The sequence below is a fragment of the Notolepis coatsorum genome, assembly GCF_963971535.1.
Source record: "Notolepis coatsorum genome assembly, chromosome: 4".
In the NCBI taxonomy this organism is placed as follows: domain Eukaryota; kingdom Metazoa; phylum Chordata; class Actinopteri; order Aulopiformes; family Paralepididae; genus Notolepis; species Notolepis coatsorum.
The window spans coordinates 26,935,163-26,958,159 of record NC_140168.1 but is presented as its reverse complement, the minus strand read 5'-3'; the positions used below and the strand labels follow the sequence as shown (position 1 = coordinate 26,958,159).

At 46.6% G+C, this 22,997-nt stretch overlaps 1 protein-coding gene across 5 annotated transcripts in view; it reads right to left on the bottom strand.

Annotated features, from left to right (window-relative positions):
- The window catches only part of col22a1 (collagen, type XXII, alpha 1), a 142,989-nt gene that overhangs the window by 21,394 nt on the left and 98,598 nt on the right, over nucleotides 1-22,997 (bottom strand). For all 5 annotated transcript variants that reach the window (XM_084313585.1, XM_084313586.1, XM_084313587.1 and 2 more), the window contains 11 exons: nucleotides 19,566-19,598; nucleotides 17,651-17,704; nucleotides 16,084-16,137; nucleotides 15,039-15,092; nucleotides 14,895-14,948; nucleotides 14,628-14,681; nucleotides 4,212-4,316; nucleotides 2,430-2,474; nucleotides 750-827; nucleotides 614-649; nucleotides 453-506 (listed from right to left, as the gene is read on the bottom strand). In XM_084313585.1, coding sequence (XP_084169711.1) covers nucleotides 453-506; nucleotides 614-649; nucleotides 750-827; nucleotides 2,430-2,474; nucleotides 4,212-4,316; nucleotides 14,628-14,681; nucleotides 14,895-14,948; nucleotides 15,039-15,092; nucleotides 16,084-16,137; nucleotides 17,651-17,704; nucleotides 19,566-19,598 — 621 coding nt within the window. The remainder of the gene's footprint in view (nucleotides 1-452; nucleotides 507-613; nucleotides 650-749; nucleotides 828-2,429; nucleotides 2,475-4,211; nucleotides 4,317-14,627; nucleotides 14,682-14,894; nucleotides 14,949-15,038; nucleotides 15,093-16,083; nucleotides 16,138-17,650; nucleotides 17,705-19,565; nucleotides 19,599-22,997) is intronic.

The following is a 22,997-nucleotide window of genomic DNA, read 5'->3' as shown; positions in this document are numbered from 1 at the left end:
GATTATCTTTGCACTTACATTGTGTGTCCCTAGTAATAACATGTGTACAGTGCAACATGGTTGATTATCTTTGCACTCACATTGTGTGTCCCTAGTAATAACATGTGTACAGTGCAACATGGTTGATTATCTTTGCACTCACATTGTGTGTCCCTAGTAATAACATGTGTACAGTGCAACATGGTTGATTATCTTTGCACTTACATTGTGTGTCCCTAGTAATAACATGTGTACAGTGCAACATGGTTGATTATCTTTGCACTCACATTGTGTGTCCCTAGTAATAACATGTGTACAGTGCAACATGGTTGATTATCTTTGCACTTACATTGTGTGTCCCTAGTAATAACATGTGTACAGTGCAACATGGTTGATTATCTTTGCACTTACATTGTGTGTCCCTAGTAATAACATGTGTACAGTGCAATATGGTTGATTATCTTTGCACTTACATTGTGACCAGCAGGGCCCTGAGTTCCAGCGACTCCTGGTGAACCTCTCAAGCCCTGATCCGAAAGAAAAAAAACACGTAAAGCGATATTAGAATAACACAGTCAAGTTAGACACAATTATGTAGAACATTCTAAAATTACATTGTTAGAAGAATGTTTACCGAAGGTCCAGACTCCCCATTAGGCCCCGGAGGTCCCTGTGAATGACAAGTAACATTTTTAAATCACATGCATTGGGAAATGTGCCAGGCAGAAGATTATGTTAGCGATGAATGTTTAGCATGTGTGCATCCATACCGGAAGCCCCGTCTTGCCGTCTCCTGGGGTACCCCTGTCTCCTGGCATGCCCTGGAGTCCCTGGGACCCTGTCTGGCCCTGAAAAGGTTTTAATAAAAAGTTAAGTTAAACAAGTTCTACATTTTATGTAGAGTAATCAATAAAAAAAAGAAAAATCCACAGAGCTTGTGGAGGTGCAGAATATAGGTATTCTGGGGTGAAAAAAAGGGGTGATAGTGGCTCAGGAGGTAAAGAGGTCATCCTTGAGCAAGACACTTAACCCCTAACTGCTCCTGATGAGCAGGTCGGCACCTTGCATGGTAGCCTCTGCCGTCGGTGTGTGAATATGTGGGTGAATGTGAGGCATAAATGGTAAAGCGCTTTGGATAAAAGTGCTATTAAATGCAGTCCATATATATAAATGCAGTCCAAAAGATTGAATAATTAATTTATCATAAATTTTTTTTGTTGTTTACATGTTGTGTGCATGTATTTCCTCATGTGGAATGCAACCTGATTGGATAAATGACATGCTGGTGTTCTAGTGCGACATCTAGTGGCTGAATGTTATCTATAGCACCTTTAATGTCACCTTTAATGGGATTGTGTGTCCCAAATGTCCTATTTGTCTGAGAGAGTTTAGCTGGGTAGAGTTGTTGTCACGTTCTGTGGTGGCTGCTATTCCCAGAGAAATAACATATTGTTCTTTTTTTAATCTCTGGCAGAAAGAAATAAATCCAATCTGCCGTTGACATTTTGTTACTCAGAAGAGGGAATGGTAAAGGTGACGAGGGTGAATGATTTAACACCATAAATCTACCAAAGGCCCTCTTGTCGTCTGGCTTTTCTCATCCCGTGTCCCACAGCGCCGAGCCGTTCACCGCAGAGAGGCGCCGGTCGTCAGCGCTGGGGTGCTGCTGGTCACAGTGCGGTGGCCATAGAAATTGCTTTTGTTGCTTTCAACAGAAATGAATTGTTTCGTTCACTGGGGACGAGAGAAATGGTGTTTTCCCCGCTGACGAAAGAGCACCTGTGCATGGCGTGGAATCACCTTAGGCAACCTTGCTAACCAGCACCTCTCCACACACACACACACACACACACACACACACACACACACACACACACACACACACACACACACACACACACACACACACACACACACACACACACACACACACACACTAACCACACCCTCCCTGCACGCACACACACACGTACACACACACTAACCACACCCTCCCTGCACACACACACACACACACACACACACACACACACTAACCACCCCCCCCGCATGCACACACACACACTAACTAACCCCCCCTGAACGCACACACACACATCTTCAAAAACACATACACACGTATCGTACTGACACACCCGCACACACATGCATGTATGCACACACTCTCACAATCTCTCTCTCACACACACACACACACACACACACACACACACACACACACACACACACACACACACACACACACACACACACACACACACACACACACACACACACACACACACACACACACACAAAGCAACACCCCCCCCCCCGCACACACATACACCCATCCTCAAAAACACACACACAGAAACACTCTAATCCATCCAGTTACATGCACACACACACAGACCCACACACACCAGACACCAGACACGTCCTCTCAAACTGCCCCAAAATGATATTACCTTGAGCCCTGGAGGTCCCTGTATTCCGTGTGGTCCTGCGTCCCCCTGTAAACATCACAAATGACATCAATCAAACCACTCTGCATCCACTCAGGTCTACAATTATATACCGCGAGGGCCCTCACTCTGAGAATAAATCAGTAACAGTCGAAGCTCTGCTACTTTGTTCCATTGTAACACCGCTGCGGGCGTTGCACCTGCCGCTAGTAAAGAACACAAGTGCTGTTGTGAGGCGCGCGCACGCACGTGCACGCTACGCACACACAAACACACACACACACACACACACACACACACACACACACACACACACACACACACACACACACACACACACACACACACACACAACGTGCAACTGTGTTGGTTTTTAATGGGATATACACATCTTAATGATGTTTGTTGCCATTAATACCATTGGGCTAAATCAGCAGATTGACCAGATGTCTGGAGGTGAGAGAAACATGGCAACGGAGGAACACGTTGAGCTGCGGCAGTAAAAACGCGCCGACTCAGGTGGAATTGTTGGCACGGCGGGCGCTGCCTGCCTCGTAGCGCGCCGCGTGGAGCCAGCCGGCCGCACCGCGACCTAGATTTAGATGAGTTACGAGGTGACGGCTCGTTTACTCGCTGTGCGAACGTGCAGAACGTGAGAGAGTTTCGACCGGAAGACACTTCAGATGAGAGTTCTTAATTTCTTTAATTGGGTGATTGGCAGCGAGCCAGTGAATATACTGTATGTTCCTGTCCCTATAAGAACATCGTCCCCAATGTGACTATAAACGAGGCAAGGTTATATATTATCAGCACATCGAAGCAACATAAAAATATACTATGTTATTTGATACTATCTTGTCTAGCACAGTCTCTGGAGCGTAACAGTAAGAAGCATTTTGTATGAAAGTATTCTGTTCTTCTGTATGACAACTATTAAAGAAACTTGAAACTTGTCTGTTGTATTTGCTATGATGGGTAGTATTGGATCAATTGGAACATCATTAGACAAATGGAAAAAAAGCCACTCATTTATTGGCTTGTATTGCTGGCACATTTTTCCAAAGTAACAAAAAAGGGACCAGTGACACATTTTCAGTTCACCTGATATAAATAATGGTATGTAGGTGCGGCTGGGTAGCGCAGCGGACTAAGCGTCTGTCTACCACCACAGAGACAGTGGGATCGAATCCGGCTGCGGTACCTCCGGCTTGGCCGACCGTCCATACTAACACAATTGGCAGTGTCAGCGGGTGGGAAGCCGGTGTGGGTGGGTCCTGGTCGTTGTAAACAGCGACTCCTACAGTTCGGCCGGGGCGCCTGCACAGCAAGGGAAGGATCTGGGAGAGGTAGTGTGACCTTCCACACGTTACACCCTCCCAGTGAGAGTCCGCGCTGCCAGGTGAAAAGAAGCGGTGGGCTGGATACACATGTGTCGGAGGAAGCATGTGATAGTCTCTGCCCTCCCAGACCGACAGTAGGGGGTAGAGTGCGCAACGACCAGGAAGGGGATTGGGAATTGGCATAACGACTAAAATTGGGATGGGAGAAAAACGGAAAAAGAAAAGGGGGAAAAAGATAATAAAAAGAAAAATTATAATAATGGTATGTACCAATAATGTGGTGCCATAATATATATTTTTTGGTATTCAATATTCATATTTTTTCAAATTTTAATATTGAATTTCTTCCTGACAGCCCTACAGTGTGGTATATGAACGTGCGGAACAGGTTTTTTTTCTGTAAATAAACTAGAAGACGAGAGAAACGTCATATTTCATATCTTACGTTGTGCCCGTCCTTCCCCTTGCCCTGCACACCCGGAGGCCCGGTCACACCTGGCTCTCCAGAAGGACCCGAGGGCCCCGAACGTCCCTCTTTACCCGTTTCACCCTGGAGCAGAGAACACAGGATTACTGGTGGAAACACAAAACAACAACAACAATAATAATAATAATAATAATAATAATAATAATAATAATAATAATAATAATAATAATAATAATAATAATAATAATAATAATAATAATAATAATAATAATAATAATAATAATAATAATACTGATAATAATGATAATAATAATGATAATACTACTACTAATAATAATGATGATAATAATGATAATAATAATAATAATAATAATAATAATAATAATAATAATAATAATAATAATAATAATAATAATAATAATAATAATAATAATAATAATAATAATAATAATAATAATAATAATAATAATAATAATAATAATAATAATAATAATAATAATTGTTGTGAAGGGCCAGATTAAACCGAATATATATATTTATTTATATATATATATTTAATTGTATTTGTATATTCTCTAATATTCCCTGATATCCCTTGTATATTCCTTGTACAATATGCATTGAATATCCATTCTAGCCTACTGAACATCCCATAATAGTCTCCATTCTACTATTGGTCGAGACCTTGGTGCCAGGCTGCCATACCCCTCAGACCCAGTTCAAACGTACCGCTCGACATGTACGAACAAGTCCTAGTTCCGCGTAGGAATTTGGCTACCGCACCACTAATGGGACTATTTGTTCATAGTGCGTATATATACTGCGCTACTAAAGTAGGACTTTCTTTTCAGTCCAGTTTCTTACCCTCCAATAGAGTCACAGACGTAAAGCCTCCCCGCGATGCCACGTGTGGGAGTAAGGCCAAGTTCGGCCTACCATCGGTATTGAGACATCGTGTATATTAATATTTGAATAGTCATATTTGGCACTATATCGTCGAGTTGGACGTAGTCTATTAAGCTAATAATAGTCTGTTAATATATAGTGCTTCGTGCGGTGAGAATACTACCGTAGTCAGTACCCCATCGTTTCGGGCAGAGAACTGGCTGCTTACCCAGGGTGGTTGACCCTATGTGAAGCTGCACCCGAGGAGCCCCAGAGCCGACGAGCGAGTGGACCTGTATACCGGATTATTCTACCGACGACAGCCCGCCTTCCCAGGCACGGATTATGCTTTGGATACTTTGATTATTCTATGGATAAAGACCCCCGACACTACCGTGTGTTGGAACCCCCCCCCCTGGAGAGGACGCAAGGTGAGGAGACGCTCTGCAAGACGAGGTCTCTCCACATCTCTCCCCCGTGGACCGGAGAGAGCCGGCCCACAAAGAGTCCACCTGCTTTCATCTGTGGTCCAAGGATCGCCGGCGCATTGAACGGCACTACAGTGGGTTCACCTGGGATACCCTTGGCCGGACGAGGCAGCTGGATTCTACCCCCCCCCCCTCCTACTCCTGTCGGCTTACAAGCGACCGGATTAACCCCCTCTAGTGTATCCAGCCTATAATCATTAAAGTATCATTGCTGTTATTCCTTAACTATTCCAGGTCGTATATTTACCACCTGCGCCTTCAGAGATTGGACATTATCTATTGATATACCGACGAATACTCCTTGCCATAAAAGTGCATACTATTTCAATTCATAAATGTAATTAAGTGATTAAGTGTTTATTCTACACACCATCGCTGTGTAGGAAATAAAGACCTGTTTCTAATTCGTACATTTGTGTTGGATCCGTTTCATCTACGTGAGAGTGTTCATGATAATATATTTATGCCGTGTACTGGGTGGCCGAATATTAAGTACAAAGGTAGTGGTAGTAAGTATCATATCTAGTAATACAGTCAGGGAATTGTACCCCTCAGTTACAATTGGTCCTTCGAGCCGGATGGTAATTAGTGTAATATTAATATAGTGTTATTAATATTGAAATGGCCTATGATGAACACTCCACGAAACGATCCTCCTAACCAACGCCCGCAGCGCGAACGACGGCTCCCTCAGTACTTAGAGGCTTACGCTGTCAGTCAACAACCTAGTCTTCTACTAACAGTAAACGCGGTAAAACTAGAAAGTAAAAGTATGTCTAACCCCAACGCCCAGACTACCCCGACCATAGAGGCCCCTACGGGCTCTAATGTAACTGACCAAGTTCACGGTGGGGACCAGTGGGAACCAGACATGACTTCACACCCCGCCAGTACTGAAGAAGTAGTCCCCGATGAGTCCCGGGAGGAATACAACGCTACCGAGAGAGAACTCGGCACGGAAGAAGACGGGGAGAGCACCGTGGAGATAGAGCTCCAAGGCTCCGCAAGGAGTACCCCGAGGGAAGGCTCCCCTATACAACCGCCTTCTCCCAGCGAGGCAGAGAGGACCCTACAGTAGGCATTCCTCGTCAGCCTGAAAGCCTCTACTGAACGCGATAGACTCCAGGGTGAACGCGATCGATTGCAGATACAGCAACGGAGCGAAGAAGAGCACATACGCCTGGAAATAAGACGCATTCAGATGGAAGAGAATGTGGCCCGAGACCGAGCAGACAGCCAGCGAGCAGCTGCTGGTGCTCTACGGGACGCAGAGCGCGACAGACAGCAAGCGCAACTAATAGAACAGCTGATCAGACGGACAACACCCTCTCCCTCCGCCAGAGGCTCCAGGAACTCGTCTAGACACACCTCCAGGGCGGCATCCCCTAGCCGAGTAAACAACCCTGAACTTGACCAACAGACGAGGTCTATACCCCCCACAGACCACCTCCCCCCACCGGTCCAAGCGAGACCTAGCAACCGGGAAGGAGCAGCATATCCTGTGGAGAGGCTAAACCAGAGACTACAAGCACTGGATGACCTAACTGAAGACGAAGAGGAAGAGGAGGAGAACCGCGCCCGAAGACAGCACAGTACTCTACCGGACCAGGAGGTCCGGTACAGCCCAGGCTATACTCCCGCGGAGCTGCGCTACAGACCCCCGACTCTATACACGGGTGAGCACGACGCACGACCCGCACCGAGGAACAGCACCTGGACAAGCGGGCCATGGTACACTGCCGGTACCAGCCCATACCAAGGAGCGGGAGGAGACTCGCCTAGGAGGCCTCCCCCCCAACGCTCGCCGATGTATCCACAGTCAGCGTCATACATTGGCACGCCTATGGTACCCGACTTCACCCAAGAGAACCGGGCCCAGTATACAGAACTCCGCATGTGTCTGGAGACCATGTTGGTGGATGTATTGGATGAACGCCACAAATACGCCATCCTACTGCAGCACTTAAAGGTGCCCCGCGCACATAATATAGCGCTCGCCTACGCGACTTCCACCACCCCATACACAGCAGCGCTGGTAGCATTGGACCAGAGGTATGGGCGCATATGGGATTACGTGATCCAGGAGATCCGACACATCGACCGCTTACCCCCAGCAATAGACAATCGAGCACTGGACGACCTGTCCATCAGAGTGCAGTCCCTGGTAGGGATGTTGGGAGCGCAAAGAGAGAAGGGGAAGTATGAACTTTACGCCAACTCAAATGTGGAAAGGATTCTGGAGAAGCTGCCGCCCGCTCGTCAGGAGCGCTTTAGGCGGCAGAGGGACCACAGAGACCCGAATGGCCCCGAACCGAACCTCCTCGATCTAGCAGACTTCCTGGCGAGAGAAGTCAGCAGCCTACGGCTAGATACATTCGGACGGAGCACCCCTGGCTCCAGAGAAGGAACCAGACGACTAAATGATGGAAGAAGATCGGTGACTGTGATGCACCAATCGGAGTCAGTACCGAGCAGCAGGAGCCACAGTACCCCCTCCAGAACGGAGAAGTGGAAGATAGTGTGCCCCTACTGTGAGAAAGAACACTGGCTAGCGCAATGTGACTCCTTCCCCAAGCTGAACGCGGAGGAAGCAGGTCAATGGATAAAGTCCAACAAGCGCTGTTTTCGCTGTGCGCGCTCACACATGGCAGCCGAATGCCGCTTAAAGAAAAGGTGCACCAAGTGCGATGGAGCCCATCTGGACATACTTCACGACAGTAACAGACGGCGCCCTTCACCTGCACCATCCAGCCGCAAAGCGAGCGTCATGTACATCGTTCCCGCCAGCAGCAGTGGAGCCCGAGTACTCCTAAAAGTAGTGCGTGTGACACTAAGCTACCAGAATAAAGTCCTGGACACTTACGCCGTCCTCGATGACGGGTCAGAGAAGACCCTGCTGCTCGCCTCCGCTGCGGCCCAGCTAGGGCTGCGGGGAAGCGAAACCCAAATGACAATTCGGACAATAAGACGAGATTTGAAGACGATAAAGGGCGAGAATGTCTCATTCTCTATCGCAGCAAGCGGCCAGCCTGAGCGACGGTACCAGATTGCAGACGCTTTCACCAGCCAAGAAATAGGACTGTCGCGGTACACATACCCCGTCGCCAAGCTGATGGAGAAATATGCACATCTGCGCAAGTTACCGACCCCGCTCATAGACAATGCTATGCCGACCCTGTTGATAGGCTCCGACCATACAGACCTCATTGTCCCGATAGACCGGGTTCATACCGGACCCCGAGGCTGTCCTGCAGCAGTCGAGACCCGTTTGGGATGGACTCTCCAAGGCCCGCTCGCCAAATCTCTCAACCGAAGTACAGCCACTAGATGTCTCCACTCCCGAGTCACAGAGGGAGAAACCGCACTCCTGCAACACGTAGAGCGGCTATGGAGCTTGGAACAAATGCCCTTTAAGAATGGAAAGAAAGACATTCGCTCTAAAGATGACATTTACGCCATTCACCTCCTCGAGACAGGGACCAAGAGAGTCCCGGTCAACGGCGTGTTGAGATACGCCACGCCACTCCTGCGGCGAGAAGGAATGCCTACTTTCCACGCCAAGACAGACGCCATAGAACGGTACCTGCTGAACACGGAGCGGCGCTTAGCCAAGAACCCCGCCCAAGAGAGTGTATACCGCGCTGAGATTGATAAGCTCATCACAGCGGGACACGTCACAAAGATGGACATTAAAGAGGCTGACCAGACCACTGAATCGTGGTACGTGCCCCACCACAAGGTCCATCACAACGGTAAAGACTGCATAGTATTTAACTGCAGCTACCAGATCGGATCCCAAAATCTGAATAAAGAGTTACTGCCCGGTCCCACACTCGGCCCCTCCCTACTCGGCGTTCTACTCCGCTTCCGCCAGGAAAAGGTGGCCATCAGCGGGGACATTAAAGGAATGTTCCTGCAGGTGAGATTAGTAGAGGCGGACAAGCCCCTGTTACGGTTCCTATGGAGAGAGAAGCCAGGAGATGAGCACCCAGCCATCTACCAATGGGAAGTCCTCCCCTTCGGAACGACGTGCAGCCCCTGCTGTGCGACATTTGCACTACAGAAACATGTAGCAGAGGACCCAGCAGCGGACGAAGAGGTCCGACACAGCGTAAAGAACAGCTTCTACGTAGACAACTGTCTACAAAGCCTTTCAACCCAGGAAGAAGCCGAGGCTCTCCTGATTAAACTCCGCGCCTCATTGATCAAAGGCGGCTTTGATCTCAGGCAGTGGGCCAGCAGCGATCCGCAAGTACTGCGCAGCCTCTCCTCCGAGGACAAGGCAGCCAGCAGCGAGACCTGGATGGCTACAATCCCGGGAGAAGCCCAGGAGATGACCCTGGGATTGGTGTGGCGATTCAAAACAGATTCGCTTCACTACAGACACAAGCCCCTGACTACGGAGCAGGGAAGGCCGGCGGCGGCGCCGACCACCAGACGGAGTGTGTACACAACACTCGCCCGACAATATGACCCGCTAGGATGTATTCTACCGTACACCACCAGGGCAAAAATGATTGTACGAGCATTGTGGGACAAGGACCAGGGCTGGGACGACCCCATTCCCGCACAACTTGCATCCACCTGGAGAGAGTGGGAGATGGAGCTCCACTCACTCCCAGGCGTTAATATGCGCCGAAGCTACTTCCCACCCACGGTGAGGCCAGAGACATGTAAAATGGACTTACACGTCTTCAGTGACGCCTCAGAGGTCGCATACGGATCAGTAGCCTACTTGCGGGCCCAAGACCAGGGGGGAGAGATCTACACAGCATTTGTCCTCGCCCGCTCGAGAATAGCCCCACGCAAGCAACAATCTATCCCACGTCTAGAGCTCTGCGCAGCCCTAGCCGGAGCGCACCTAGCCACGCTCATCCAACGTGAGCTCACCATACCGGTGTCTAGAACAATCCTGTGGTCAGATTCCACGACGGTACTCGCCTGGATCAAATCGGACTCATGCAAGTACAAAGTCTTCGTGGGAGTCAGAGTCACCGAGATTCAAGACTTAACCGAAGAGTTAACCGGAGAAACAGAGTGGCGCTACGTTGATACAAAACAGAACTCAGCTGACGTCATCACCCGGGGGATGCCCCTGGATGACCTCACCCGTCGCAATGTCTACAGTGACGGCCCCGCATTCCTAAGACTCCCGGAAGGACAGTGGCCCATGCCTATCCCGAGGGAAGCAAGTCCAGAGGAGGTGGAAATTAAGAAGTCTGTGTTCTGTGGATTGAGCACCGTAGCCTCCACCGACCCTAACATAAACGATTGCACGTCCATAGAGAGTGCACAACAAAGAACATTCCTGCGGTACCACCCGGAGTGCAAGTCCCCCGCTGATATGTCAGCGGCTAACTACGAGGAAGCAGAATTGCTTCTACTGCAGCGAGCCCAGAGAGACTCGTTCCCCGATGAATTGGCCTGTCTACAGGGAGGAAAGCCCGTCCCATCCGACAGCAGATTAATTCACCTGGCCCCCGAGAGCGACGCTCATACCCTCATCAGAGTGGGTGGTCGCCTACGCAGAGCCCCCAATCTACCGGATGACATTAAACACTACCTACCGTCTCTACAGACCCGCCAGAAGTGGGTAAAGGAGAGAGACAATTTGACAGAAGGAACAGTCGTCATGATTATTGATCAATCACTGCCCAGAGCTATGTGGCCGGCCGGCCGCGTAAGCAAAGTGATCACCGGTGCCGACGGCAAGGTCCGAGCAGCTGAAGTGCTCGTCCAGGGTCGCACTTACACCCGTCCCGTGGCAAGGCTCATAGAACTGCCTCGACTCCCAGACACAATCGATGATGACCATGACCCTACAACCCTATGACTTTGTGAAGTTGACTGACCCCTACAGCAAACCCTTATGTGTAAATAGACAACGCGATTAATCTGTCTCCGTTTAACTGATTAGGTCTGGGACCTATTCAGGGGGTGGCTGTTGTGAAGGGCCAGATTAAACCGAATATATATATATTTATTTATATATATATATTTAATTGTATTTGTATATTCTCTAATATTCCCTGATATCCCTTGTATATTCCTTGTACAATATGCATTGAATATCCATTCTAGCCTACTGAACATCCCATAATAGTCTCCATTCTACTATTGGTCGAGACCTTGGTGCCAGGCTGCCATACCCCTCAGACCCAGTTCAAACGTACCGCTCGACATGTACGAACAAGTCCTAGTTCCGCGTAGGAATTTGGCTACCGCACCACTAATGGGACTATTTGTTCATAGTGCGTATATATACTGCGCTACTAAAGTAGGACTTTCTTTTCAGTCCAGTTTCTTACCCTCCAATAGAGTCACAGACGTAAAGCCTCCCCGCGATGCCACGTGTGGGAGTAAGGCCAAGTTCGGCCTACCATCGGTATTGAGACATCGTGTATATTAATATTTGAATAGTCATATTTGGCACTATATCGTCGAGTTGGACGTAGTCTATTAAGCTAATAATAGTCTGTTAATATATAGTGCTTCGTGCGGTGAGAATACTACCGTAGTCAGTACCCCATCGTTTCGGGCAGAGAACTGGCTGCTTACCCAGGGTGGTTGACCCTATGTGAAGCTGCACCCGAGGAGCCCCAGAGCCGACGAGCGAGTGGACCTGTATACCGGATTATTCTACCGACGACAGCCCGCCTTCCCAGGCACGGATTATGCTTTGGATACTTTGATTATTCTATGGATAAAGACCCCCGACACTACCGTGTGTTGGAAACCCCCCCCCTGGAGAGGACGCAAGGTGAGGAGACGCTCTGCAAGACGAGGTCTCTCCACATCTCTCCCCCGTGGACCGGAGAGAGCCGGCCCACAAAGAGTCCACCTGCTTTCATCTGTGGTCCAAGGATCGCCGGCGCATTGAACGGCACTACAGTGGGTTCACCTGGGATACCCTTGGCCGGACGAGGCAGCTGGATTCTACCCCCCCCCCCCCTCCTACTCCTGTCGGCTTACAAGCGACCGGATTAACCCCCTCTAGTGTATCCAGCCTATAATCATTAAAGTATCATTGCTGTTATTCCTTAACTATTCCAGGTCGTATATTTACCACCTGCGCCTTCAGAGATTGGACATTATCTATTGATATACCGACGAATACTCCTTGCCATAAAAGTGCATACTATTTCAATTCATAAATGTAATTAAGTGATTAAGTGTTTATTCTACACACCATCGCTGTGTAGGAAATAAAGACCTGTTTCTAATTCGTACATTTGTGTTGGATCCGTTTCATCTACGTGAGAGTGTTCATGATAATATATTTATGCCGTGTACTGGGTGGCCGAATATTAAGTACAAAGGTAGTGGTAGTAAGTATCATATCTAGTAATACAGTCAGGGAATTGTACCCCTCAGTTACAATAATAATGATAATAATAATGATAATGCTAATACTAATAATAATAATAATGAGAGCAAAATTGCCTTGTCGTCAGCAGCACTACACAATGCATAGAGGTTAAAAAACAATAGAAAATATGTAATAAAATAAAAGTGATGAAATCTATTTAGATTAATTCATTCAATCTTTGTTTATACTCGATAAATACACTAGTAGTTAAACTCATTTACAGTGTCATAGTGCGTTAATGAATACAGAAACGACAATCAGAACAATGAACAAATGGACAATGGAGAGCACACAAAACATGTCCTGATTGGTCATCGAGGTTCTAAACCGACCCATAGACACTAGAGTGTCTAGTTTCAGAGTTTCCTGCAGGGTATTCCATGATGAAGGGGCAGAGAAGCCAACGGCAGATCTACCAAGTTCAGTACAAACTCTAGGCACTAAGTGGAAGCATATCTACATATCTACAAGCATGTCTACATATCTACACAACATATCTACTGTACATATCTACGACGTCAACAGATATCTACAGATAGAACAGGTGTAACCGATCTCCGCAGATGTTAACCGAGATTTGTACGTATGTAGGAAATTAGATTCACTCAAGAATTACACATAATTACAATATTTCACGCAGCGTTAACAGCTTCCACATAACACTTTACGCCGGGTCACTTGGTCGTGTTCTACTTTCAGTAGCTGCTTTGTTTTCATGCCTCCACTCGGGAGAAGGGTCACAAACAGCCCCTCGCTGAACAAATTACACCTCCTCCGACGACGCTCCCTCGTGAAAGAGGGAAGAAGGAGAGAGATAATGAAAGAGGGATGAGATGGAATAGCCGGCTACCTGTCCTGAAATGCAATTGTGAAAGCCGTGCGTGCCGAGGACCACATGCCATGGGGCAGCGAGACAGATTCTAAAACAATCCTTAATGAAACGGTAATGGAGAACAAGGTCACACACTGTTTGCAATCAGATTTTCTGTCTCGCTCAGCAATACCTGCCAAACCGCACTGAACAGGAATGATGGTGCTTTTGTAATTTCCTTTTTCCACGCCAAGCCCTTGAATAGAGGCCTTTTTCGCGGAGTGTTTAAAATGCCTGTTTTTCCTCCATGTTGGAAGAGACGACTGTGCGCTATGTTGCGCTACGTGGCGGTTGCTACGTGCAACGCGACGGTTGCTATGTGTTGATACAGTATAATGAGAAATATATAAACAAAAATGGAATCGTTTGGTGTCTCATTACTGGATCTTGTAAACAAGTCTCGGTAGAACAGCGTTTTTCCAGTGTTTTACTGCACAGAACCAAGACGTTTGAAAGTGGTTACCAACGGTAGTTCACTGGAAGAAAGAGAACTACACAAACATTCTGTGCAAGGTCTCTATTAAAAAAAATAGGCCAGTGGTTCTCGACCCCTTCGGTTCATGACCCCTAAAAAAGAGAGGGACGCCCGTTTACGAACCCCATACATAGTCAAGCATAGATAGAATGGCAAACTTTGACACTAAATAATGATTTTTTTTATTACCCGTTTCGGACTATTCAACTTGATTAATGACTGGAGGAGGGTTTTCCCTTTCAAATATTCATTATCTCACAGGAAATGTTATAAACATGATAATGTATGTGTACTGTATATCTTTTCGCAACCCCCAGGTTGAGGTCCACTGGGACAGGGAACCAACCTTCTCTCCTCTCTGCCCGACTGCCCCAGGAGGTCCGAGGATTCCAGGGATGCCCTATGGAGACTTCACGTCAGTCACACACTCCAAAGAATGGATTTGTTATCACACAGCATGGTTCATATTCTTGCTTTACCTCAATAGTAGTAATCCTCCTCATTATGTCATACAGTAGACACAGTCATGATTGGTACGTTCGATTATTTTGATGATTTTTTTTAAGTAAGCCTGTGTCCGTTTAATATCCCCCAGTTACACAAATGGACCTACCACGTTGCCTGGTAATCCACGCATGCCCACGGTGCCGATATGTCCAGGCGGGCCCTGAGAGAGAACGACACATAGCAGTTAGCCAGGCGTCTGCGGTACATCGTGACACTCAGCACTAAACTCACAGTTGAAACCGTAACTCACAAGGTCGCCGACACGTCCGGTTTCTCCTTTAACTCCGGATGCACCTTTCACACCCTGGGTTGAAGGTAAAAAAAACATCAAATCATTATTTTACACTTTATTTAAGATTACAAAACGAGGTACTGAGACTGAGGGCTGCGGTAGCCTGAATGTTTATGTTTATGTTTTATTAGGATCCCCATTAGCTGTCAAATGAATGACCGCTAGTCTTCCTGGGGTCTTCACAAGAAAATAATACAACAGAATACAAATACAGAATGTTTTAGTAAGACAATTAAAATAAGAAGACAAAAATGAGAAAGAAAAACAGAAAGCATAAAGGCAATCAAAAATGTATATTGAATATTGAAGATACAATGAATGGTTGTATTCATTCACATTCCTGCCCAAAAATATGAAATGAAATTGATAAAAACACATATAATAATAATAATAATAATAATAATAATAATAATAATAATAATAATAATAATAATAATAATAATAATAATAATAATAATAATAATAATAATAATAATAATAATAATAATAATAATAATAATAATAATAATAATAATAATAAAAAATTTATGTAAAAAAAACTAAAGATTTATGTTAGAGAAGTGGACTGGTGACCAGAAGGTCGCCCATGTTTGATCCCTGGGAATGACGTGAAAAATATGTCTGAGGGGGAAGTGAATCAATGATGTTTTCCCCCTCCCCGTAATACCCATTGAGCAAGGCACTTTAACCCCAACCACTTCATGAGGATCTAAGCAGTGGTCGGTTGTACTGGGCAGCTCCTAGTGGCCAACAGTGTCAGACTGTGGTTGTACTGGGCAGCTCCTAGTGGCCAACAGTGTCAGACTGTGGTTGTACTGGGCAGCTCCTAGTGGCCAACAGTGTCAGACTGTGGTTGTACTGGGCAGCTCCTAGTGGCCAACAGTGTCAGACTGTGGTTGTACTGGGCAGCTCCCTGGTGTGAAGGTGTGTTTCTGTGTGAGTGTGAAGCACGGCATCCTGTACAGAAGAAGTAAAAGCTAAATAAAGATCACTAGCTCCTTACCTGTAGTCCAATCGTTCCCTTAAAGCCTTGTTCACCAGGCAATCCTCGTTGACCCTTGAAGGACATCACAGAGAGGTTAGCTACAGTAGTGCAGATTGACACGCACACCTTGATGTCACCGCCTCAGACCTACAGCAGTGCAGATTGACACGCACACCTTGATGTCACTGCCTCAGACCTACAGTAGTGCAGATTGACACGCACACCTTGATGTCACTGCCTCAGACCTACAGCAGTGCAGATTGACACGCACACCTTGATGTCACTGCCTCAGACCTACAGCAGTGCAGATTGACACGCACACCTTGATGTCACCGCCTCAGACCTACAGCAGTGACTTTTCAATTGCAAACGCTTTAAGGACAGAACTCACGCCAGTCCTTATCGGTTGTGTGATAGTAAAGGGTTAACCTTCTGTCGTGTGGCAGTGAAAGGGTTAAAGGGGATTGTTAGCTGCAATTTGGTGGTGAGCTCCTCGTACCCAGTGATGCTGATGGGGAACTAATGGAGGCTCTTCATAATAATAATAATAGCAGCAATATGCATGATTGAATAATTTATGTAATAATGGCCTGTGACAAAATAATTAACAGGGCATCCATTACTTCCACACGGTGGAATTTCAGAGTCAAAGGAAATTAAATTAAGGAAATCAGCCACAGACGCTGTTCATATCACAAGACATTAACATGCATGTTTTTACGATGAAGTTACTGTAGATTTAATATAGATATCCTGTCTGAGATATGATTATTATAGGCCTGTTTCTGTAAGAGGGTTATTTGCAGACCTATGGTAGTAGGCCGTTCTCTACTTGTGTCGGCCTTGAGGCTGGGTATTCATTTTGGAAAGCACATGGCATGTATATACATATTGAATAGGAGTTCAAACAATGTGCTAGACAAACACCTTTAACATTCACTTTAAACACGTTTAACATTACACTATATTGTATATCTATTTATTACAAAAAGATTTGCACTACTATGGATGATACCTTGTTTTTGCATTTAAAATTTCTTTTTTAAGTTGGCATTTTTGTACCTCATTGTTTGAATTTTGTACTTTAGGTTGTACTTTAGTTTGTATATTGTATAGTGTTTGGACTTTATTCTTTTAACTTTTTTACTGTATGAAGCACATTCTCAGGGGGCTCATACAGAACCAAGCATTTCAATGTAATGTACAGTACATACAAATAAAACAAAACTTGAAACTTGAACTTGAACATAACGAATGGTGCTTTATCCTATAATAAAGACATTGAAGACCATTTTAGAACTAGTATAAAATATCAGAACTGGTATTGGTATTGATAAATGAATAAAGTTCTAGCAAATGCAATAAATGGGCAAAACGACTGTATTTAATTGTAGTTTGCAAAGTACTAACGTTCATGGAACGCCCATGTTGAGGTCATAAGGAGCTAGTTGGCTGAATGCATATTGAATCTCTACTGACATCTAGTGGACAGCGCTACAAACCACAGCTTTTGCTCTAGGGGAAAATAATTGAAAGTAAATACCTGTACAAGCAGTAAAATAAACAACAACAAACAAAGATTGACCTGTTCCCCTGGTTTGCCTTGGTCGCCCTTCTCTCCCTTCTCTCCAGGTATTCCCTATAGGGGGAGGGAAACAAATGGACACATTGTATTTATTTATGAATGTATTTATTTGTCCTTAATTTATACAGGTAAAACACACACGATAAGATAAGATATTCCTTATGAGACATGAGACAGAGGTTTCTTTTTCATGTGTGACCTGTTTACAATAGACATACAAAAACACTTTGGAAAAAAGTACAGTTCAAAATTATATTTAAAAATGTTGCCAAACTCAGTTTGTAAGTAATGTGACCTAGTCCCATATGTGCTGTATTTAAAAACAATCAAAGAGCAGAGATACATCTTCGTCCTGGAACCATCACCTACCCAAAGCTGTAAAGGAATGTGAATCACTACCCACTTTCAAAAACACTCTCAAAGACTGCAATTCGAAACTGGCCCCTACAAATGTCTTAACCCAGTTGTACAGTAAATTACCAAGTATGGCTTTGTCAGTATTCCAATGTACAGTGTACAGTGTCGTCGTCCCCTACCCCAACCCCCCCCCCCTCCAATGTACAGCCCCCACCCACCAACCCCACCCCACCCACCCAACCTCCTCCAATGTACAGTTTCTACGTCTAAAGTATATACACTCTTTTTCTGGACACTTTTTGTATCACAAACAGTACTGTATTTGCAAATCTGAGATGTCATAAATGTATAGATGTAGCAGTACTGTCTATCTGTATGTCATGTATGTCATATATGTTATGATGAATTGAAAATGGGGGACCCTGATGTAAACAAGACGAAAGTCTTTCTCTGGTCTGCATCCCCTTAACAATTGTATGTATTGAGCTGTACTGTACTGTACCCATTCTGCAATCTGTTAATAAACTTTTCAATCAATCAATCAATAGCGGTGGAGAGGTTTGCGTGTCCTTAGGATCCTGAGAGCTATGTTGTCTGGAGCCTAGTGCTCCTGGTAGGGTCACCCATGGCAAACTGGTCTCAGGAGAGGGAACAGACGAAGAATGGTTCAACCACTGCCCGGTGGGCCTGAGAGGGCAAAGGGCTAAGGGAGCACTACCATGACAAAAAAGCACCTCTGGGTAGGCCAATCCCCCGCTCAGAGGTTAACTTTTGATTACGAAAACACTGACAGATAACTTGAGCACAAGGTCTCCCGGTGGTGGATCCGAAATGGAAAATATGACGTCTGCTAGCCAAAGCCTCTGGGAAGCTAGGAGATCGAATGTCCTCCCAACCAGGAAACCTACAAAGATTGGAACATGGAACGTGCGCACCATGTACGAAGGAAGGGGAAATGAAAAAGGCTGGACTGGGATGGCACAACATCCAAAAACCACGCAACATTGAAAGAAATCGTAAGTGGCCTATGCTCCGCAGGGAGTGCAAAGGCTTAAGTCAAGTCAAAGAGCAGAGATAATAGGGATGTTTCATAAGCAGAGCCTATGATAAATAAAATGCAATGCAAGTCCATTCTCTTAGTTAAAGGCCATCCCACTTTTTCATATAAAATACAACGTGAGTGAGAAATGTATTCCTCAGTGATAAAAGACAGTGTGCTATGATACACAGCACCTGTGATATATTTATAGGTTTCAAGTTATGTGGATAATAATGATAATAATAATAATAATAATAATAATAATAATAATAATAATAATAATAATAATAATAATAATAATAATAATAATAATAATAATAATAATAATAATAATAATAATAATAATAATAATAATAATAATAATAATAATAATAATAATAATAATAATAATAATGATAATAATGGCTGTGTGGTTGACTTGAGTAGAAGGAAAATGAAGACTGTGTGGTATTGACTATTTTAAAATAGAAACAAGCCTATTATTGTCTATGGACTCTTCAATAAGTCAATACTACTTACCGGTTCACCAGGCTCTGGGATAACAGTCGCCACCTGAGAAAAAGAAGAAAACAGACATGAAGAAAATCTGTTGACATAAAGATAGCAAACTGAATCTTGTTCTCTATGGTTACTACTTACTTTTTTTTTATCTACTTTTTCTCCCATTTTTCTATATTTTCTCCCATCCCAATTTTCGTATCATCCAATTCAACCCTCCCCTGTCACGAATGCTGTTTCTTGCCTCCCACAAGCCGGCTGCAATGTGGACTAAGTCATACATAGCACAAGTCCCCTCCGGTACTTGAGGTAACAGCAGTCGCATCTTTTCACCTGCGCAGCTCGATCTCTCAGTGTCGAGGAGTAACGCGTGGGAGGCTCACGCTGCCCCCGACACTTCCTGATTCTACTGCGCAGGCGCACCAACCGACTTGTAGGAGTCGCTTGTTCACAACGTTCGATCCCCACCCTTCAGTTTTCCCTCCCCGTAATACGGCCAATGTGTATTACTGCGGACGACCAGCTAAACTGAAAACAATGTGGAGAGCTGGATTCGAACACGCGAATCCTAGCGTCTCCACACTGGTGGCGAGTGCCTTGCCCACTACACCACCTAGCCGCCTATGGTTACTACTTACTATACTTTGTATATGAAGCTGTTCTGTGTCGTATGGCTCCGCTCGGCGTCACTACTGCACTGTACCTCGCTCGTGCACGCGCACTGAATAAAAAATTCCACAATGTACCTTTACATCCCAACATCCGTCTGACCACACCCCTATCAGCTTACCTTCATAAGCAGGTGTGTGGCCACCTACTCGCCTCCTTCTTCGCTTTCACCACAAGGAAGTGCCTTCGGTAGATCCCCACTTGACGAGGTTGCTAGTTGAAGAACGTTGAGACGAGTTTACATTGTGCTTATTTTTTTCTTCTCTCATACATATTCAAGAGAAAAATCTAAGTCATAATGTCTACTTCGGAGAGTCGTAGAACCACTCTTCACCAGCGGTTCTCCATTCCCGCCTCCGTCGTGCGTTCTGGTGCGGGGCTGTTGCCGCGTTCGTGGTCGGCAGCCACGCCCGGTAGGCATCCGATGGGTAGTTTGCCTCTCCGAGGAGCCAGTGCAACGATGCCGTCGCCTCTGCGATGGCCTGGTCCTGGCTCTGGTTCCTCTGTTTCCGGGGAATCGTCCGTTGTTGAACGGCCGGTTCCGTTGGTTCCGGAGGATTTGAGATGCAAACTTTTTGCGTCTGCTCGGTCCCGTCGCAAGATGGTGTCCTGCAGACGCGAACGGCCTGGGTTTGGGGAATTGCTGGAGACCAGCGAGGATGCGTCGGTCTCTAGCTGCCCAATGGAAACAGAGGATTGCATGGTAGAGGCGGACGGGTTCTTGTTTGAAGGCCCAGTAGAGACGAATATCCCACCCGTCCAGGTAACACTGGAGGGGGGGGATATGTCTCCTTGGGGCGCCTTGTTCGAGGATGTCGGGGAAACCCCTCGGCCTCATCGGCAGGATGCCCTACTATCAGCCACATCAGACTGTGGCTCCTTAACCAGTCGAAGCCTGCTGCATGTGAGGGATGCGGGTTCGGTGGAGGAAAGTCTGCAGGGGGAACTGCAGGCTTTGTTCCCCGAGCTTATGGCGGTGGCGGCCGCTGCAAACGGCGTGCCGCTGCCGCAGCCACTGCCTGCTCCTGTCCCTGATGATCTAATAGGTCATCTCTGGCAGCGTCGCCCGGTGAGAGGGGTGGACGTTGTCTACCCATTTTCCCCCTCAATGGGGGCCTATGTTCGTCGGGGCCAGGTGGTGTCCCACATCATGGGCCTCACTCCCGCCTACGTACCAGTTACGCGGGTGGTGGGTTTGGTTGAAGGTATGAGAGAGGGTGTGCCACGGCTTGATAGGCCGATGGCCGCTCTCCTCTGTCCGGATGTGGTGTGGGAGCCGTTATGCAAGCCGGTTCTCCAAGGAAAATCGGCTAGGCGGTTGGCGTATTGGAGTGACCAGTCGTTCATCGCGGGTACACAATCGCTGGCTGCTGCGTCTAATATCGCACAGCTGGCAAGATTTGTATCCGGGATAATGACGGGCGGCACGGAGCGGTCGGAGGTACAACATGATCAGCTCATCCAGGCGGCAGGAGCTGTCCTGCATCTGACTCAGGTGCAGGCCATAGCCTCTGGGAAAGTGCGCGCCCTGGCAACTCTGATCCAGCGCCACCTTTGGCTGGAGCAGGCCTGTGTGCCGGAGAAGAAGAGGGCTCCTCTTCTGACGGCCACCCTCTCCGATGCTGGACTGTTCGGGAAGGCCCTGCAATTGATGACCTCAACATGCAGAGAGATGGCAGAGAAGAGATCCGTGCTCCAACCCCATTTTCCACCTCCCGTCATCGCCGGTGGAGTCAGACGGCTTCCACGTCGTCGAGCTTCCTCCGCCGTGGCTGCCACTGCCTCCATCGCCACTGCTGGCCCGTCGACGAAGGCCAGGAGGAGAGACGGTGCTGCTGCTACAGCCGGCCCATCTACGACCGGAGGAGACGGTAGGGATCGACGAGACCAGCAACCGATTACCTACCGTCCCTCCGGGGCTTCTCGGGGTGGCAAAGCCCGAGCGGCTCGAGGCAGCAGACGCCGCTAGGCAGTGACTTTTTTCCCCATGCGGTCCCCTCTGTTTACCCCTCTCATATTATTTGTTTCCTTAAATAAAAAGTCCCCTCTAAAGGGGGACTGTATTTTTTGGTTAAACAAACTGTGTGTTTCTTCACCAAAACATATGATGAGGTTGCAAAGTGTGAATCTGCATTGGTATACATTGATGGATGAGTTACGTTCGTGTTATGAGATTAAAGCAAGGTCTGCAACATACACTCAGTTATAGAAGAGTTTCTATCTCGGCCTGACGCTCCACATGCAGGTAGAAGCTGGTTGTATGGTCTGTTGCTTACACACAAAGTAATGTTGAACTACAACACTGTTGTGTTAGTTGCAGTAATGCTCGTATACACACGTTCCACGGCCTAGCCGTTATACTCTCTATCAGTGTTTTTTCTATGTACAACATGGAATGCGGGTGTAGGATTCACACACACACACGACTTGGTTTTGTTGTAAAACCTGTTCACAGTCTGTGGGTAGCATGCATTGTATTAGCTTGCGCTATTCATTGGCATTCTACCAAAGGTTTCATATACTACAGTTGTTATTGTGTGTAGGGGGAAGGGTTTTGTGAGGGGGTGCCGAATAAACCCCTCCTTCCCACTTGATTGGTCAAATGTGTTTTCTCATCTCCTGTTGGGCCAGTCAGGGCCAAGCCGTTACACGCCTTGGCTGGGGGGGGGGGGGGAAGGGTTGTCCTGACTCTGCTCCTATTAACAGGAGTTGTGTGTGGGGTTTCCCCCCGTCATAGCATACGATACGTTGCTATGACGATGGCTTCCGTGAGTTAGATCTTTA